We start from the raw sequence: 20,298 nt of genomic DNA, 5'->3' as shown, positions 1-20,298 counted from the left end.
ATGAAAAAAGTGCGACTGCTGAGAGTGCAAGCAGCTAGGGACACCGGCCCTCGCGGCCAAAAAACTTTCCCGGTGCTCCCGATTAGCCAATCCGGGCCTGTGTAACAGGTATAGAAATAATAGTTCACTTTTCTTTATAGAATTACACAAAATGTGTGTTTTACCTGAAGTGTTTATTAAGTATACCTGCTCCTTTAAATTTCTAAGAAAGCTTAAGTTTTTTAATTTCCTGTTCTGCACCCGCCTCCTCCTTTTCTGTACTGACTGCACATGGGGGAGGTGGGTGTCTGCAGCTCTAATTGATCTTAAATCATATTTACTTGACTTTTGAAGCCAGTTTTTATGTTTCAATATTATGTATAACTTTCTTTTTCACATATTTCACATAGTTCGTTATTTTTGTGTTTTTACTTTAATTGAGGTTTTGATTTATATTTGTCTGATTGAAGCATGTAAAAGTGATGAGGGCGAAGACACACTGTAAAATCTGTGCTTTTGTTTACATCAGGAGTGATTAAAGAGCCGTCACAACTGCTGATACCTGTCTGGTTATTCCCACAATAAAAAGAAAACACAATGCAGAACCCTTGATGGAGCTGCCAAATATCAGATGATGGGTTCAAAGTAACAATGTGTAAATTATGTTTAAAGTGAAATTCATTCAATCATTCATTTTCATTTCGGCTTAGTCGCTTTATTAATCGGGGGTCACCACAGCGGAATGAACCGCCAGTTTTTCCAGCATAAGTTTTACGCAGAGGATGCCCTCCCATGTTGCAACCCATTACTGGAAAACACCCATACACTACAGACAATTTAGCTTACCCAATTCACCTATACCGCATGTCTTTGGACTTGTGGGGTAAACCAGACCAACCAGTGAAAACCCACACCAACTCGGGGAGAACTAAAGTGAAATTCTTCTATAATTTTTTTAAATACCACCCGATATTGATAGACCACACTTATGAGTTAGTAACCACAGCAAAACATATTTCTGTCTAAAACATCATCTTTTCAAAATATACTCATGAAATTGAGACAATTTCTGTGTTTCTGTTTACAAATAAAATGTCTAATCTACAAATAAACTTTTATTCATTCATTTATTTTCTTTTCAGCTTAGTCCCGTTGGTTTACCACAGCGGAATGAACCCCCAACTTATCCAGCATGTGTTTAGCAGATGCCCTTCCAGCTGCAACCCATCACTCGAGAAAACTAAACTTTTAGTTATTTCTAATTATTAACACACAGCCATGTCATTCATCTCAAAACCTTTATTGCTTCTTTTTTACTGTTAGAAAGATATATCAGAGTAAAAACAACTAGTGTAAAAGTCTGCGTCTCTCTGTGTCGCTCAGGCTGCACTGCAGTGTCTATTCACAGGCGCGATCCTACTACTGATCAGCACGGGGGATTTGACCTGCTCCGTCTCCGACCTGGGCCGGTTCACCCCTCCTTAAACGACCTGGTGGTCCCGAGCTCCCCCAGGAGAACCATATCGATACCGAACTTAACGCGGACACCCGATCAACATAGTCCACTGCAGCCCAGAAGCCCTGAGCTCAAGCGATCCGCAGCCTCAGCCTCCCAGTAGCTCAAGTACACCCGTCTGCAGCCCGCAGATCGGGGCGGGGCTGAATACGGGGCGGAGCTGAATGTGCAGCCCCGCCCATAAATGGGCGGGACTAAACATGTCACTCCGCCTACAAGTCTTTCATTGGTTCACGGAAACAGACGTTGATGTAATGTATGCTTTCGATTCCGGTTTTCATCTCTGCATGGTAAGTACACATCTTCTGTCATGTAAATGGTCAAATTATAGTGCAGTACACCTCACGTATTATGTGTCATTTATTTAATTAAAGGCCTTTAAGGAGATATGAAGTTTTAAAGCCTTAAAAAAAAGTTTTCTGTGTTAGGGTTGGTGTTTTCCAGGTTGATCGTACAGTTGGTGGTTTTATTCACTTAGAAGAATAATGTAAACTTTAAAGAGTTTTGAGCAAAACAGTCCATCACATGAAGTTTATTAATATCAAAGATAACAAAATATATTTTTCTTTGTGGCATGTTCTCTAATTTATATACTCTGGTAATGTTAATGCTAAATATGTACAATATAAAACTTGATTCTTAACTTACTGATCTATACTACATTCTGTTTGCAGATCATTGGCATTGATATATAGTCATCACTATGATTCCTTAGGAGCATATTCTCTGTTTTATTTTATTTTACCTCAGTTCTTTCTCTCTTTTTGTTTTAATAGATTTGTTTATTTAATAATTTTTATTTTTATTTACACCATGTTCTCTTTTTTTTGTTTACTTTATAACCCATGCATGAAACTTATGCAAAGGGGAATGTGAGGAGGGGGCATGCCTAGTACAAACATATTTAATTCTTTGAGTTTAACTTTAATATACTGTATGTTAAGCGACATGTTGATGATTGTTGGTTATTTTGTACAGATGCCGCCTGAGATCCTGCAGTGGATCCTACTGAGAGTTGTCACACAGGATGGTGATGGGACATTTCTGCAACTCTCACTGACATCCAGGACCTTCTGAGCCATTGTCATTCATTCATTCATTTTCTTGTCGGTTTTGTCCCTTTATTAATTCAGAGTCACAACAGCGGAATGAACCGCCAACTTATCCAGCAGGTTTTTACGCAGCGGATGCCCTTCCAGCCGCAACCCATCTCTGGGAAACATCCACACACACATTCACACACACACTCATACACTACAGACAATTTAGCCTACCCAATTCACCTGTACCGCATGTCTTTGGATTGTGGGGGAAACCGGAGCACCTGGAGAAAACCCACGCGAAGGCAGGGAGAACATGCAAACTCCACACAGAAACGCCAACTGAGCCGAGGTTCGAATCAGCGACCCAGCAACGTTCTTGCTGTGAGGTGACAGCACTACCTACTGCGCCACTGCCTCGCCGAGCCATTGTCAGTAATCCAAAATTCAAGAAGCAGGGTGTGTGTGTGTGTGTGTGTGTGTGTCTGTGTACACATGATAAAGAGTACAGAATATGCCAAGCACTTTTTACTGCAGATTGTTACTTTAATGCTGTGGTGTAATTTCCCTGTAAAAAATATATAATTGTTTTTATGTTTATTAAAGATAATAATCACATACTGCTGTATCTTAAATTATTATTAATATTTTCTATAAATTGTCAGACTTCCTTTTGTACGTGTGCATGTGCATACACAGATGTTCTGTAGGTGAGACATCTGACATCTACAAAACACAGATCTGCCAGATTTTTACTTGAACCGAGAAAGAGGGACTTTATTGACTGTATTGCTTTGTGTTGGTGTTTTTACTGAAGATGAAGTTGGTATTTATTTATCAGGATTTGTCAAATAAAAATATCAGAAGTTTACACGAGTGCTGCACTTATTAATGTCAAATTTATTTTCATTAATTTGTTTCCTGATAGATAAGTAATAAATAAAACTGGCCGTTTGTGCCACACTATTAATATAATATTAAGTGTATTTAATATTCTAATTAAATGAAATAGAATAACAATGTTGTTCGTGACTCTTAATAACCAAACAAAATCATTATAAAAAATATTTTTAAAGATCTACAGTGCAGAAATGGATCCAGAAGGGTTGTTAGAAAGGTTGTTAGTGGTATTAAAGTATTTACCCTGTATTTACAAATAATACAAAAAAAAAACCAAGAAGACTGCATTTTAATTCAGTAGTATTAGATTATGAAATTATTAGTAACTTATTAATTAAATTGTAGAACAGATATTAAAACCACCCAGTAGGTGGCAGCAGAGCACTGTCTTCATTCAAATGGAGAAACTGAACAAAACTTTAATGGATTAGTAAATAATAAATAATGAAATTGATTGCATCCATAGATGACACACCATGTAATATGAAAAAAATTAATAAAAAATTTTACTCATGCTGGAACATTTACATATAACAGATAATATATGTTTATATTCATAGCAGCGTCAAAGTAAAAATAAATCCATTATATGATGAAATAATCTGATTTAATAAGTAAAAAGGTTACAAACATATACTTCCCTTAATAAATAATAGCTTATCCCTGCTCTTAATAAAACTCAAAGCAGTGCAGTATTGAAAGAGAAACAATTGGACACATGCCCAATATTTTTAATAGTATAATTTTAATATTTTCAATTGTAAAATTTCCAGAGAACTCTCCCATTCAAAGGGAAAAAATTAAACTGAACTAAAAGCACTGCATTTTCATTTATTTATTTTTTCAGACTCCACCTTTATTTGCTGTAAATATGCAATATGCATTTGCATTTTGAAGCAAAATAATAAACCATTAAAATATCAGAACTAAAATCACTGCGTTTCTGAAGTGACACCATTGTGAAAAGAGTCTTTTGAGTCTTTTGTAATATTTTTTAGCAGGAAAAATACCATTATGAAATTCACATAACTGTTAACATAATTAACATATAAAACACTCATCAAGAATGCCCACTTTTGTGCATTTTTGTGTTTATTAACAATAAAAACAATATTTAAGAAATTGTACATGCATTTCCTGTTTACTGACACCACGTAGTGGGCATTCACTCTATTGCGTTTCCACTAACCAATGAAATTACAGGTGGGCGTGGCTGAACATGCAGCCCCGCCCCACATTCATCCCCGCCCAGATCTGCGGGCTGCAGACAGGGGCTTCTTGGATTACAGGCGCGCGCCACTGAACCCGGCGAGAGCTGAGAGAATCAGAGCTGTGGAGAATCTGATCATCACAGCGACCTCTAGTGGAGGAAAAATTAATGATGAATAAAAACTGACTTCATAGCCTTATGACATTAGATAATAATAAACAGCAGTATGATCACAAATAAAAAAATTACAGTAATTAGTATCAACATAATATTTTTGAACTAAAGATTATTATACCATATTTATTAGCCTTTACAACTCATTTTATGAGTGCCACAACATTCTGTTTTCTGTATCAACTGATAAATTGTAATAAATACTGTAGTATACTTTAGTTTTTTTTACTACAGTAAAAGTGGTTTATTGTATCATAATACATATAGCTGTAGAAAACATATTACAGAATGGGTGATTTGTTTATATTAGGTGTGCATCTGCATAAAACATTACAAACAATCTACGAGCAGAGATAAATACAATATAAAATTCTGAAATAAAATGAACAGAGCTTTGTTGTTTTTCAACGAGTCAAACAGTATTCAGGTACAGTAATGTAATAATCAAATGTAAAATAATACTGCTATTGTCTTCATTTTTTTAAATTAAATAAAATGATTTGCTATTAAAATGACAAATTATGCAATTTATTAGACCTGAAGCTTTTACAGTCGCAGGCCTCAGAAACACACGCAAACGCTAAATTATAATCCAGACTCAACATGAAGTTTCATAAACTAATTTCGAGAGGAGCACGTGATATGATTGTGCACCGCTGGCCACTCATCCGTAATCAGTAATAATCCAATCAGAATGATCCTAGCTTAGTATAAATGGATCACTTTCTCCCCATTGCACTATCTTCATTTTGGAAGAATGCTTCCCGCTACAAACGCTCCAGCATTTAAACTACGCTTCAGCATCATTCAACCTTCTGGCATGGAAGAACAAACAAACAATCAACAACAACAACAACTTCTCCAACCAGAACCCCGCTCTCCCCTAAACTCCAGCAGCTGCCTCGCCAGCAATCGAGCCAGAATCCCCGCAAGAAGCCGGCATATCAACTCTTCCATCTTCTACTTCATCTGCCCTTCACTACACAAGCCACAACTTCGTCTAAACTTATGACGCCGGCGATTCAAGCCACCGGAGAGAAGCCGAACTCACAGATCACCTAACGCTAACGGTCCACTTTCGGTAACGTGCATGCTTTAAAGGGAAGTCTGGCGAGATCAGCGTGAATAGAACGCTTTAAATGAAGAACTCACCTCTCAGCCTCCCGCTGGTCAGCAGATCCATAACATTCTGACAGCTGAAATAGTTCGAAGGCAAATGACCAGGCAATCTAATCCATAAACATTATTCCATAACCCCTTCATTCGTCGATATACATCCATGAAAAGGTGCACTGATATCCAAACCAGCTGCTGGTGAGAGTGGAGCCATACTTTGACGCATAAACATTGTAGCGATCTGATCTACAAAATGGCCGCCGGCATTTGCACTCTGAACTCTTGACCGTGACTCCAAGGAGCCAATAGCTTAAAGGGGAAGTATCACCATCCAATAAGCTTTCCAAAACTGGAGACGGTCCCGCCTTCTCTCCCGACAAATTCATGAATGGAATGCGTGCAGAGACTTTGATTCCAGCCAAATAATCATGTTGAGATTATAGACATGTTACTTATCATGGATGGAGTAAAGCCATGATAAACATTACATTCACACAGTTCCTATTAAGTGGCAACATCGTTTTTTAAGTTTGATGTAGGCAGTTGATATATTTACATTTTATTAATAATTATATATACATATATTAAAAAAAAAAAAAAAAAAAAGTAAATAAAATTCTGAAATGAATATTACCCAGCAAGTGATAGACAACCTACACATCAAGCAGTAACCCTTTTGTATCACGCCAATTGTGACTCTCATATCAATACACCTGAATGTCAGTCAGTCTATAATGACAGTAAGAAAACAATTTCCTGCTCGACTGCAACAAACAAGAGGAGGACATTTCTGGCCATGGAGTAGCTTTTCATACTTATACTTTGTGTTAAATACATTCGAGTTTTAAAAACTTCTATATCAGTAAGGGGTTTAAACTCCACTCCATCATCATCTCACCAGCTCTCCAAGAGGTTTCCTGGACTTCCAGCATAGAAACGCCCCATACGCTCAGTTCTCCTTCTAATTACCACCCTGCAGGAGGACAAATGCCCACTTCTACAACCCTGGCACATTGTGACATTAAGTATTGGAACATGCATTAACAAAGGCGCTTCCATTCACAATCATCCATACACTTATGAAGACTCCTCCCACGAATATCAGCCAATACAATTAATCATGTCTGCTGTACATGTGCCATGTTGCTAAGATTTCATTTCTAATTCTCTCTTGTTTTCCATTTTAGAGTTCAAGACTGCCAGCTCCTGAAACTGCCCTCATTCAACCCATCACACTCTTCATCCATTCCTAATGCATTTACACTCTTCGCAAAGATACTTTCTGCCTATACAGCCCACACCCTTGATACCATATTCACATATACCCCCCCCCCCCCCATTTACTCTTCATATCACTATTGACAATATTTAGCACTCCAATGCTGACTATCATTTGTACTTCCGCTATAGCAGAGTCGCTCCGCCGAGCCTCATTCTCCTTCTGCACCCCCCCCCCCTTCTTCCCATTTATAGATGACACAACCGCCCTGTCACACGATTCTGATTTAAGAGATGCTTATAGCAGTTCTTTGCTCCACAGGTATCCCCCAGATCAACTCTCAGTCACTCTTACACAGGGTGTCTCCGGAGTATCAGAAGGTGTTGGGGGCTGATAAGTCAATATAGAGGAGTTTGAGGGCTTAAAGTATTAGAAAGTCTTAGATTCCTTTACAAGGTAATACATTATTGTTGAACAAGGTATCATCGTATGCTAAAGTTTGACTATTCAAGCCGTGAATATCAGGATACTAGGTAGTTACGTAATCAGTAAAATTCTACTAAGGTTTGACAGCTTGCCGCTTGTTTACTGCAACACTATCAGTCTGCAGCTCTATAGGTGACAACCTGTCGAATCGGCTAGATTTTAATATACATGTGTCTGTATTCGAATGTTTAGTTGGATTCATTTGTTACATTTTAATATTTAGTAAATATTCCGTAAGATAAATCTCGCCAGCTTTTTTGATTGAAAATGGTGATAAGGTCTTTAATTGTGTGGGAAAAGTATTAAAGGTGTTGAATTACTTCTCTTATTCCTGTATGCTATGTTTCAGAATATGAGCAGCCATCACAGAAGTACAAAGGGCAGCAACAAATCCAGATCCTAGAAAGGTGGTCACCTGATGCCTTCAAGACATGCGTCCTAGCCACTGGCCCCCCAAAGAAGCCCAGATGGCTCTTGTCAGCCATAATCCCACATCCACTCAAGGGCGAGGGTGTGACCCAGCCACCTTCTTCTTTTTCTTCCTTCTAGCCTGAGTAACACTCAGTTTCCTCCCCCAGCCACATAGGTAATTGGAGTTTCATCCAAGCCCCCCGTCACCCCGCCACCCTGGCCGTTTCCGCTGGAGTCTTCACAGCCCCCTCCCATTTCCCGACTCCTGCCGGACCCCGCCCCCCCCTAAAGCTCTGACTTCCGCAGAAGTGTTACCCCGAGCTACGACCCCCGCAGGGGTCGTCTCACCGTCCCTTCCAGGCCTTAGCAATCTTTATTTATATATATATATATATATATATATATATATATATATATATATATATATATATATATATATATATATATATATATATATATCTATATACACCTGTACATAGATATATATTTATAATAGCGCTGTCACTCCCCCGCTCCATCTCCTAACGGAGTGTTCCTCGAGCACCTAACTTATCCCGTCACCCTCTAACAGGAGTCTTCACTGTCCAAATCCCCTTTCCCAGACTCCTGCTAGAGTAGGCCAGCTTGCCCTGTTCCCCGGGCGCCGATCCCCGCAGGGGTCAGTCACTGCCCCCCCCCAGGCCACTGAAACTCATTATATATGTATATCTATGGACTTTCGTTTATAGATATATATTTATATAGAGCGCTGTCACTCCCCGCTCCATCTCCAGTCGGAGTGTTCCACGAGCATCGACTCCAGCAAGAGTCTGGCCAAACTTGCCACTCACCCTCTAGCAGAAATCTCCACCGCCCAAATCACACTTCACGATTTCTGCTAGAGATGGCAAAATAAAAAATTGCTGCACCCAACTCCCGCAGCACCCATTCTGACTCAGAAGTCTCCTGATCACCCCCTCCAGGCCTTAAATTATCCCATTTTATATATATATATATATATATATATATATATATATATATATATATATTTATATACTCTCTCATATATACATATATATTTATATATAGCGCTGCCACTTCCCTGCTCTATCTCTGTTTGGAGTGTTCCTCGAGCATTTTTGACTCTTAATGAGCCAACCCCGCCCACCCCTTATGGCCCCCCTTCACTAGTCTCCACCCAACCCCCTCCCCCGCTCTGACTTCCACAGGAGTCAGTTTCAAACTTTGCTCCAACTGGAGCCCCCTACTCTTTCTTCATTCCTTAATAACTATATCCAGCAGCCGGATATAGTAAAAACTTTCTAGCTTTTTGGGGGAAATTCTTTGAAATACTCGGCTGCTGTCCCGAGCTAGAGGCATTTTTTTGGGGAGCAATCGAGACCTACCTGCTCTCGGTTCTCCTGATATGCTTCTAGACCGGGCGGGAGCCCTGGGCTCAAATATCTCCGAGCTCAGGGTTCTCTCCCGGGACAGCATGCCAAACCTGCTATAAGTGCCAAGCATATCTAAGTGGGAACTCTTGAAGTGAAGTTTCATAAACTAATTTCGAGAGGAGCACGTGATATGATTGTGCACCGCTGGCCACTCATCCGTAATCAGTAATAATCCAATTAGAATGATCCTAGCTTAGTATAAATGGATCACTTTCTCCCCATTGCACTATCTTCATTTTGGAAGAATCCCCCCTTCCACCCCATCTCCTCCTTTTTCTCCCCTTCTAAAGGGGGAGCGATCGAGACCTACCTGATCTCGGTTCTCCTGATATGCTTCTAGACCGGGCGGGAGCCCTGGGCTCAAATATCTCCGAGCTCAGGGTTCTCTCCCGGGACAGCATGCCAAACCTGCTATAAGTGCCAAACATATCTAAGTGGGAACTCTTGAACTTGTATTTCTTGTGATGTGACTATTGTGAATGATCATTGATGCTGAAATAATGCTCTGGGATAATTTATGTGAGCTAAGGGATAATTGACCCAAAAATGTTAATTCATAATCGTCACAATCATATTCATGCGGTGAACTATCCATTTAAGATTGTGCAAACAGTGAACCTCTGTAAAAGTAAAGCTTTAATGTTTTAATTTTCCACTTAAATACCAGTTCCTCATCTAACATTCATTCATGCAGTGAATAACTATCATTAACTGAGTTACATATTTATTATTCAGTTTACTCTTACTCATCCACTAACTGTGGTGTCAGATGCGGTTTTGACCTCCATCAGTGTTTTTAACATCTATAAGACTCGACAGAATCTCACACAATCTGTGGCATAAATTGATAGACTGTTTCAGCTTTAGCAGCACATCATGCTGAATTACTGATCCTGAGCTGAACATTGTTTATACAAGTACCACAAGTTATTTAATCTGGTCTAAAGACTAAAAAGCTGTTTAATATTAAAGATAAAAGGTAAACTAAAACCACTTTGTCCTCTCTGACACTAAATATGTTTTTAGCTGTTTTATGATTAAAAAATTATGTTTGTGATTATTAATCTGCAACCAACAACCTGCAGTATTTTATAATATGGTGGCCTTTAGCGTCATTGTGCAATATATGAACTGTGGATTACACTAGAGGCCACATCCGCATCTGACACCATATTTAGTGACTAAAAAAGTGTTGATTCAATTAGTGAATGAATGAATGAATAAATGAGATACTCACTGAATGAGTGAATGTTAGTCGCTGAACTGCTTTTCTGTTGTCATTTAAAAGCTTTTCATTTCCTGATGAACTGTGGCCTATTTGACGAGATGTTTCGCTGTTAAACGGCAAATCATAAATAATTTAGTTATGAAAATATTGTTTCTATATGTATTAATCATTATATATATAATATATATGAGTCACTGGGCGTTGCAGGCACTGTTATTCAATGGTTCAGATCTTACCTCTCTGACAGGTCATTCAGGGTGTCTTGGAGGGGAAAAGTGTCCAACCTACAGCATCTAAACACTGGGGTACCTCAAGGCTCTGTTCTTGGGCCACTTCTCTTCTCCATCTACACGACATCTGTAGGACCAGTCATTCAGAAACATGGATTCTCCTACCACTGCTATGCTGATGATACCCAACTATACCTCTCTTTTCACCCTGATGATCCCTCGGTTCCAGCTCGCATCTCAGCCTGCCTGTCGGACATTTCACACTGGATGAAAGATCCTCATCTTCAGCTTAACCTCACGAAAACAGAAATGCTTGGAGTCTCTTCCAACCCGACTCTGCACCACAGTTGCCTTTAAATAGCACAACATTGTGATTAACTATTCAGTACAATAAACTTTACTATGTGGTTCTAAAATACTATAGTATTTAGTTTAAATAACTATATTTTATTTGGGACCGTACTGCTGTTTATTTTTATCCAAACAGTGCCATAAGACCAATAAAAAGTCAACTTTACTTCATCATTTATCATTTTCTCTATTAGAGTTCGCTGTGATGATCAGATTCTCCACAGCTCTGATTCTCTCAGCTCTCGCCGGGTTCAGTGGCGCGCGCCTGTAATCCAAGCTACTGGGAGGCTGAGGCTGCGGATTGCTTGAGCTCAGGGCTTCTGGGCTGCAGTGGACTATGTTGATCAGGTGTCCACACTAAGCTCGGTATCGATATGGTGCTCTTGGGGGAGCTTGGGACCACCAGGACGTGTAATGAGGGGTGAACCGGCCCAGGTCGGAGACGAAGCAGGTCAAATCCCCCGTGCTGATCAGTAGTGGGATCACACCTGAGAATAGACACTGCAGTGCAGCCTGAGTGACACAGAGAGACGCAGACTTTTTCTTCCAGGAGCACTTACACATACAAAAAAAGAGGAGAAATACTACTTAATCTCTTTCCCTAATTTTTTATTGTTCTGACCATTCTAGATTTAAAGGGTCATCATAACTGCATTATAACAGGCTTCATCAGGCAGTAAATCTTTTGGACTCTTAAAATGTTCTTTTGATTATCAGAAACAATAAATATCACACACTTCTGATCACTTCTACATTCACTGTAATCCACTGCCACAATCACACACACACACACACACACACACACACACACACACACACACACCCACACACACACACACACACACACACACACACACATTGCTGTATAATAAAGCTTTGAACTAAACTTTGGATTTGGATGAGGCAACTTTAATATTTTATTGATTTTAACACATAATGAAGATCGAAGGCAAACATGAAGGGATTTACATTATAAACGCATAAAGAAATGATGAGCTTAGAGAGTTTTAAATCATTTTTAACACACGGAAATAAACTTTTGTAGAAAATAAATTTGAAGGAGCTTTAAAAAAAAGTGTTAAATTACTTTAAAAACGAAAAAACAAATCGCCACTAGGTGGCAGCAAGAGACCGCTTTAATCGAGTGAAGCTTTGAGTGATTCATTCAGCACGAATCACTGATTCATTGACTCGCCCGACTCTTTACAAAGGCCAGAATCATTCGTGTAAGGAAACGCCACTGTGTTTTATTTAGAGATGTCCAACTGTTCTGCTGTTTATTTTATTATTATCATAGTAATGATTTCACTATTATTTATGAGAAAATAACGCGAAAGTTTTTCAGCGCCTCGTCACGTGATCGTCAGCATCCATGGCAACGGTTCTTTTTGTGTTGTTTTGAACTCCGCTCTGTCATTGGCATCTGATCTCGGCGTCCTTCGTGGCAACTGATTCCCAGATTATTGATATTATTGATTGTTGGATACATCGATTGATCGTCTGCTTCTCCCATCATTCAGGTTTGACCCTTGTTATCACACTGTGGTTTGTGTTCAGTATGTCTTGTGTTCATTACAGGTTTCAGAGTCGACTCACCTACGACTCGCTCCAGTTTGAGGGCCTCAACATCACTGTGGGAGAGCTGAAGCGGCAGATCATGAGGCGCGAGAGGCTGAAGTTCTGCCAGCTGAAGATCAGCAAAGCCCAAACTGATGAAGGTGAGATGAGGAAAAGCCACTTAAACTATATTACACTAACATTAGATGTGTTATCAGACAGACTTGTAGAAGCTGTGATTTATTATCATGACTCTGATGGTGACATATAGTGATGTTCTGAGTGTTTTAAAATGCTAATGGCACTCAAAGTATACCATGGTAAATGATTATTACTATATTCAAACTTTATTTTGCTGTCAGAATACATAGATGATGATGCTCTCATCCCCAAAAACACATCGGTCATCATCAGACGGGTCCCTGCGGCTGGCCTGAAGTCCTCCAACAGAAGATTTGTTGGGTAAGTTATGTGAAATGAGCGCAATCGTCCTCTGATAGATGTTATATCAAGAGTTTGAGTCTGTCTGTGGTGTTTTGGTCACACAAGCTCCTTTGTTTTGTTTTGCAGACATCAAGCTGGACCATCAGCTAAATCTTCTCAAACAGGTGATTCTTCACTCCTCTCACTGGAGCAGCTGTTGAAGGTATTGAACAAATGATTAATTCACCCCACTGTGCTGCTCTGTATTGAACTGCAGTGTTTGCATTTGAGGCGTCATAATGACATGTAGTGCAGAATATCAATACACAGTGTTTAGCAAACAACAATACACACAAACACACACACACACACACACACACACACACACACACACACACACACACAAACACACAGCTTCTTAGGGAGATTTGAGGGTGTTTATTTAGAGCAAATCAGTGAAATAAAATTCTAATGTGCAAATGCCTGTGAAACAGACTGAGAATCTGGCTGAGGCAAAGGCATCAGAGGAGGACAAGCTAAAAGCGGTGATGTACCAGTCCAGTCTGTGCTACTACTCCAGCAGGTGAGCGTTCAGACACTGACAGGTTTGGTTTGTGAGAAATGTTAGAGCTGATTCTCATGGTTCTGATGTTCATCAGTGAGGCCATGACACTACTTGGGCTTCTTCCACCCAACTATGTCTGCTTTCACTGTGGGATCCCAGGACACCACATTAGGCACTGCCCCTCTAAAGGGGTAACTGGGTTTTCTAAGCTTATGGTTGCTGTGAACTTGAGCTCTTGACTCCATCAGTCAGATTGTTTGCTCTGTCGTTTGACTGTCACTCATGAATTCACAGGGCAGCAGCTTTGCTCCGCATAAGCGCATCAGGAGGAGCACAGGGATTCCCCGCAGCTTCCTGTTGGAGGTGGACGACCCAAACCGAAAGGGAGTCATGATGGACGGCAGCGGCAAATACGTCATTCCCATCATAGACGCGTGAGTAAACTGTACTTGGCATTGCAGCATGTTCTATTGTTTGTGAAAATCTCACATTATGTCTGCTTGTGTGTGTTTGCGCTCGATCTGTTCAGTGAGGCCTATGCTGCTGAGAAGAAAAAGAGGCCGTCCTTCTGCCAGACCAAGCCGCTGTCCTCCTCTTCCTTAGCAGGTGCGGAGACTTCAGTCTGGTATGCCGGAGGGAAACGATCCCGCTCCCCATCTTCATCAGAGACGCACGGCGACCAGAAGAGACCACGTCACTGAGAGACCTTCATCCAAGAGACCTGGAGCTGACGTGAGCACAGTGTATATATTGTACATAGTTTATGAATAAAACTGAATAAATATTATAGCAGCATAAACTGTGGACTGGTTGACCTTCACACAATACAGAAACACAAAAGAAAATGATCAACACATTAAGATAGAAATGATGAACAAACATGCTGCGGGAGAACCAGTGTGCTGTCCTGCTCACAATCTAAAACTTTTAGTTAAAGTCTATTAAATGTTAATCTGAAAAAAATAATACGCTGAACAGCTTTTATAGTATTCAATAGTTTTCCTCATTAAGGGAAAAGTTCAAGAAACATGGAAGAAAAGGCGGCATGTACATATTTTTAAAAATCCATTGAAATGACAAAGATGTGCATGCTCTAATAAGTCATTTTGGCTGTGTTCATATGGTGTCCTTTGGTGGTTTCTATTGCTGTTGTTGTTTACTGTTCAGCTGACTTAAGCAAATAGATTTCTTTATATATATGGCCTCACTGTAGGAAGGTCGCTGGTGGGAGTCCCGGCTGGGTCAGTTGGCATTTCTGTGTGGAGTTTGCATGCTCTCTCCGTGTTCATGTGGGTTTCCTCTGGGTGCTCCAAAGACATGTGCTATATAAGTGAATGAATAAGCTAAATTAGTCATAGTGTATGTGTGTGAATGAGGGTGTATGGATATTTCCCAGTACTGGGTTGCAGCTGGAAGGGTATCTGCTGTGTAAAACATATGCTGGATAAGTTGGCAGTTCATTCCGCTGTGGCGACCCCAGATTAATAAAGGGACTAAGCTAAAGGAAAATGAATGAATAAATTGATTGATTGATTTTATTTAACAATTTTAACAAAAATATACAAACAAGTCCAGTTTGACATTCATATCTTAAAAACTGTCGAGGATAAAATACACAATAAAGCCACAGGCTGATTTCCATCGTGGTCATCGATATTCTTAAAAAATGAACGAGCAAATCATAAAGTGCAAACATCATCAGCTCAGAAACTCAGCACAACAAAAATCCTCAACTTCAACCGTGAAACAGCCATTTTTTAATTTCCTCTCTAAAAACTCTCAAATTGAATCTCTTTAAAACTCCTCGGCAGTATATTCCAAGCAACAGTACACAGAAAAGACTTTCTACCTGTTTCACTATTAATTCTACAAGGACAAATACCCCTGCTACTCGCTCTTGTAGAATGACAGTGTACCTCACTAACTAAAACTTAATAATTAAATATTTTAAAATCTTAAACACCATCACCAATTTCAGAAAAGTGACCCTTTTTCCAACTTTTAATAAATTAGTTTGACTATAATATTCATTATTTAAATGTGTTAGTGGAAGTACTTTGATAACAATTCTGCAACTTATTTTGGGCCGTCTGCAATTTATTTTTCATTTTTGTGGAACTACTGCTGTACCAAAAGACTGCAGCATAGTCAAAGTATGACTGCACTAATGCACTAGCCAATATTTGTAAAGTTTGGAAATCTAAGAGCTCTGTCTGTCTTGCTAAAAACTTAATTTTAGAACTTTTGATTGGACTATAACAGCCATCTTCTCACCTGTCAAATTACTGTCTGAAATGGAACCTAAATATTTCCCTTCATGTTTGGGTTCATTAATTTGATGCTCTACTTTTACCTCTGATCTGACACATATTTGCAGTTTCGCAGTTGAACCAAATAAAATAAATTCTGGTTTACACAAGTGTAAGGACAATTTATTAAGGTTAAACCATTAAGAGACTTCCTCAGTTTGTTTACTTTTTTCATTTTCAATAAATTCCTTCCTCTCATGAGACACAATTATTGCTGCATCATCCGCATTTAACAAAAGCTTTTTTGAACAGGCCATTTTCAAATCATTGATGTATATTAAAAAAGCAAAGGACCTAAAACACTGCATTGTGAAACCCCATAAGAAACGGTCGAATAATCTGAAAACACACCATTTAAATCTACTATTTGACATCTGTTTTCAAGGTAAGACTTCATGCATTTACAGGCCAAAACACCAAAACCCATTGCCTTTACTTTTAAAATCAATATCCTGTGATCGACTGTATTGAAAGCTTTTTGCAGGTCTAAGAAAACCATCCCACTTAACTTCCTTTATCCATATCGCTCTTTATATAATTTGTTAATTAAAAGAAACTGTTGAATCAGTGGAATGATTTTCCTAAAACCCGACTGAAACTCCACAATACGTCACATTTTAAACAATATTTTTCAATGTGCTAATAAATAACTTTTTCCCTCCCTTTTGACAAAGCACTCAAAATTGAAACCAGCCTAGAATTATTAACCTCAAACCTACTACCTTTCTTAAAAAGAGGAATAACTCTTGCTTTTTTCAACTTTACCTTGACAAATAGAAAAATTGATAATATGAGTAACCATCGGAGTGACGCATTTAGGGAGTCTTTGAGGGAACTGCACTGGAATATTATCTAACCCTGTTGCTTTACTATTTTTAAGTGTTACTAATTTCTTAAATATATCCCCCTCCTCTATTTTATTAAACAAAACTTTCTAGATTAAAATTGCATTTGGCATAATACTCTATAACTAATTTATCAATAAAAATGCCATTTTGTACTGGAAGCTTTTTAACCGTCAATATCAGGTGGTATTAAAAAAATAATTAACAATGTCATAGTCAGATATAATTAAAACAAACATGATGAAGCCAGTAAATCTGGTTGTGACCTACCCGTGTGTTACTTTTGTTTCTGATGGGGCCAAAAATTATAATGTGCCATTTATGTTTAAAGTAAAATTATTCTCTATATATATTTTTTAATTTGATATATTTTCAATTAAATTCAATATATTTCTGTCTAAGGCATATTTTTAAAATATAGACATGAAATTGAGATGATTTTTGTATTTTTGTTTACAAATAAACTTTTTGAAGTCTGCTAGTAAACAGACTTCTAGCTTAAATCATATTTACTTGACTTTTGAAGCCAGTTTTTATATTTCAATATTATGTATAACTTTCTTTTTCACATATTTCACATAGTTCGTTATTTTTGTGTTTTCACTTTAATTGAGGTTTTGATTTATATTTGTCTGATTGAAGCATGTAAAAGTGATGAGGGCGAAGACACACTGTAAAATCTGTGCTTTTGTTTACATCAGGAGTGATTAAAGAGCCGTCACAACTGCTGATACCTGTCTGGTTATTCCCACAATAAAAAGAAAACACAATGCAGAACCCTTGATGGAGCTGCCAAATATCAGATGATGGGTTCAAAGTAACAATGTGTAAATTATGTTTAAAGTGAAATTCATTCAATCATTCATTTTCATTTCGGCTTAGTCGCTTTATTAATCGGGGGTCACCACAGCGGAATGAACCGCCAACTTATCCAGCATAAGTTTTACGCAGAGGATGCCCTCCCATGTTGCAACCCATTACTGGAAAACACCCATACACTACAGACAATTTAGCTTACCCAATTCACCTATACCGCATGTCTTTGGACTTGTGGGGTAAACCAGACCAACCAATGAAAACCCACACCAACACGGAGAGAACTAAAGTGAAATTATTCTATAATTTTTTAAAATACCACCCGATATTGATAGACCACACTTATGAGTTAGTAACCACAGCAAAACATATTTCTGTCTAAAACATCTTTTCAAAATATACTCATGAAATTGAGATAATTTCTGTATTTCTGTTTACAAATAAAATGTCTAATCTACAAATAAACTTTTATTCATTCATTCATTTTCTTTTCAGCTTAGTCCCGTTGGTTCACCACAGCGGAATGAACCCCCAACTTATCCAGCACGTTTTTAGCAGATGCCCTTTCAGCTGCAACCCATCACTCGAAAAAACTAAACTTTTAGTTATTTCTAATTATTAACACACAGCCATGTCATTCATCTCAAAACCTTTATTGCTTCTTTTTTTTACTGTTAGAAAGATATATCAGAGTAAAAAAAACTAGTGTAAAAGTCTGTGTCGCTCAGGCTGCACTGCAGTGTCTATTCACAGGCGCGATCCCACTACTGATCAGCACGGGGGATTTGACCTGCTCCGTCTCCGACCTGGGGCGGTTCACCCCTCCTTAAACGACCTGGTGGTCCCGAGCTCCCCCAGGAGAACCATATCGATACCGAACTTAGCGCGGACACCCGATCAACATAGTCCACTGCAGCCCAGAAGCCCTGAGCTCAAGCGATCCGCAGCCTCAGCCTCCCTGTAGCTTGCATTACAGGCGCGCGCCACTGAACCCGGCGAGAGCTGAGAGAATCAGAGCTGTGAAGAATCTGATCATCACAGCGACCTCTAGTGGAGGAAAAATTAATGATGAATAAAAACTGACTTCATAGCCTTATGACATTAGATAATAATAAACAGCAGTATGATCACAAATAAAAAAATTACAGTAATTAGTATCAACATAATATTTTTGAACTAAAGATTATTATACCATATTTATTAGCCTTTACAACTCATTTTATGAGTGCCACAACATTCTGTTTTCTGTATCAGCTGATAAATTGTAATAAATACTGTAGTATACTTTAGTTTTTTTTACTACAGTAAAAGTGGTTTATTGTATCATAATACATATAGCTGTAGAAAACATATTACAGAATGGGTGATTTGTTTATATTAGGTGTGCATCTGCATAAAACATTACAAACAATCTACGAGCAGAGATAAATACAATATAAAATTCTGAAATAAAATGAACAGAGCTTTGTTGTTTTTCAACGAGTCAAACAGTATTCAGGTACAGTAATGTAATAATCAAATGTAAAATAATACTGCTATTGTCTTCATTTTTTTAAATTAAATAAAATGATTTGCAATTAAAATGACAAATTATGCAATTTATTAGACCTAAAGCTTTTACAGTCGCAGGCCTCAGAAACACACGCAAACGCTAAATTATAATCCAGACTCAACCTTGTATTTCTTGTGATGTGACTATTGTGAATGATCATCGATGCTGAAATAATGCTCTGGGATAATTTATGTGTGCTAAGGGATAATTGACCCAAAAACGTTAATTCATAATCGTCACAATCATATTTATGCGGTGAACTATCCATTTAAGTGCAAACAGTGAACCTCTGAAAAAGTAAAGCTTTAATGTTTTAATTTTCCACTTAAATACCAGTTCCTCATCTAACATTCATTCATGCAGTGAATAACTATCATTAACTGAGTTACATATTTATTATTCAGTTTACTCTTACTCATCCACTAACTGTGGTGTCAGATGCGGTTTTGACCTCCATCAGTGTTTTTAACATCTATAAGACTCGACAGAATCTCACACAATCTGTGGCATAAATTGATAGACTGTTTCAGCTTTAGCAGCACATCATGCTGAATTACTGATCCTGAGCTGAACATTGTTTATACAAGTACCACAAGTTATTTAATCTGGTCTAAAGACTAAAAAGCTGTTTAATATTAAAGATAAAAGGTAAACTAAAACCACTTTGTCCTCTCTGACACTAAATATGTTTTAGCTGTTTTATGATTAAAAAATTATGTTTGTGATTATTAATCTGCAACCAACAACCTACAGTATTTTATAATATGGTGGCCTTTAGCGTCATTGTGCAATATATGAACTGTGGATTACACTAGAGGCCACATCTGCATCTGACACCATATTTAGTGACCAAAAAAGTGTTGATTCAATTAGTGAATGAATGAATGAATAAATGAGATACTCACTGAATGAGTGAATGTTAGTTGCTGAACTGCTTT

The 20,298-nt window shown here is 38.3% G+C and overlaps 2 protein-coding genes across 3 annotated transcripts in view; both read left to right on the top strand.

The window, feature by feature from the left end:
- Positions 1-20,298, top strand: part of zgc:174354 — a 90,236-nt gene that overhangs the window by 45,115 nt on the left and 24,823 nt on the right.
- Positions 12,686-14,623, top strand: LOC110438888 (E3 ubiquitin-protein ligase RBBP6-like). 2 transcript variants are annotated; one of them, XM_068224463.2, is made up of 6 exons: positions 12,686-13,011; positions 13,213-13,312; positions 13,421-13,496; positions 13,768-13,856; positions 14,133-14,272; positions 14,368-14,443. In XM_068224463.2, the coding sequence occupies exons 1-5, from the start codon at positions 12,852-12,854 to the stop codon at positions 14,230-14,232; spliced, it is 525 nt and encodes a 174-aa protein (XP_068080564.2). In that variant the 5' UTR covers positions 12,686-12,851; the 3' UTR covers positions 14,233-14,272; positions 14,368-14,443. The 2 variants fall into 2 exon arrangements, with proteins under 2 accessions (XP_068080564.2, XP_073772637.1); XM_073916536.1 differs by lacking the exons at positions 12,686-13,011; positions 13,213-13,312; positions 13,421-13,496; positions 13,768-13,856 and adding an exon at positions 13,871-14,029 and having other exon boundaries at positions 14,368-14,623.

Source organism: Danio rerio, chromosome 11 (assembly GCF_049306965.1).
Source record: "Danio rerio strain Tuebingen ecotype United States chromosome 11, GRCz12tu, whole genome shotgun sequence".
In the NCBI taxonomy this organism is placed as follows: domain Eukaryota; kingdom Metazoa; phylum Chordata; class Actinopteri; order Cypriniformes; family Danionidae; genus Danio; species Danio rerio.
This window is presented reverse-complemented; position numbering and strand designations above follow the sequence as displayed.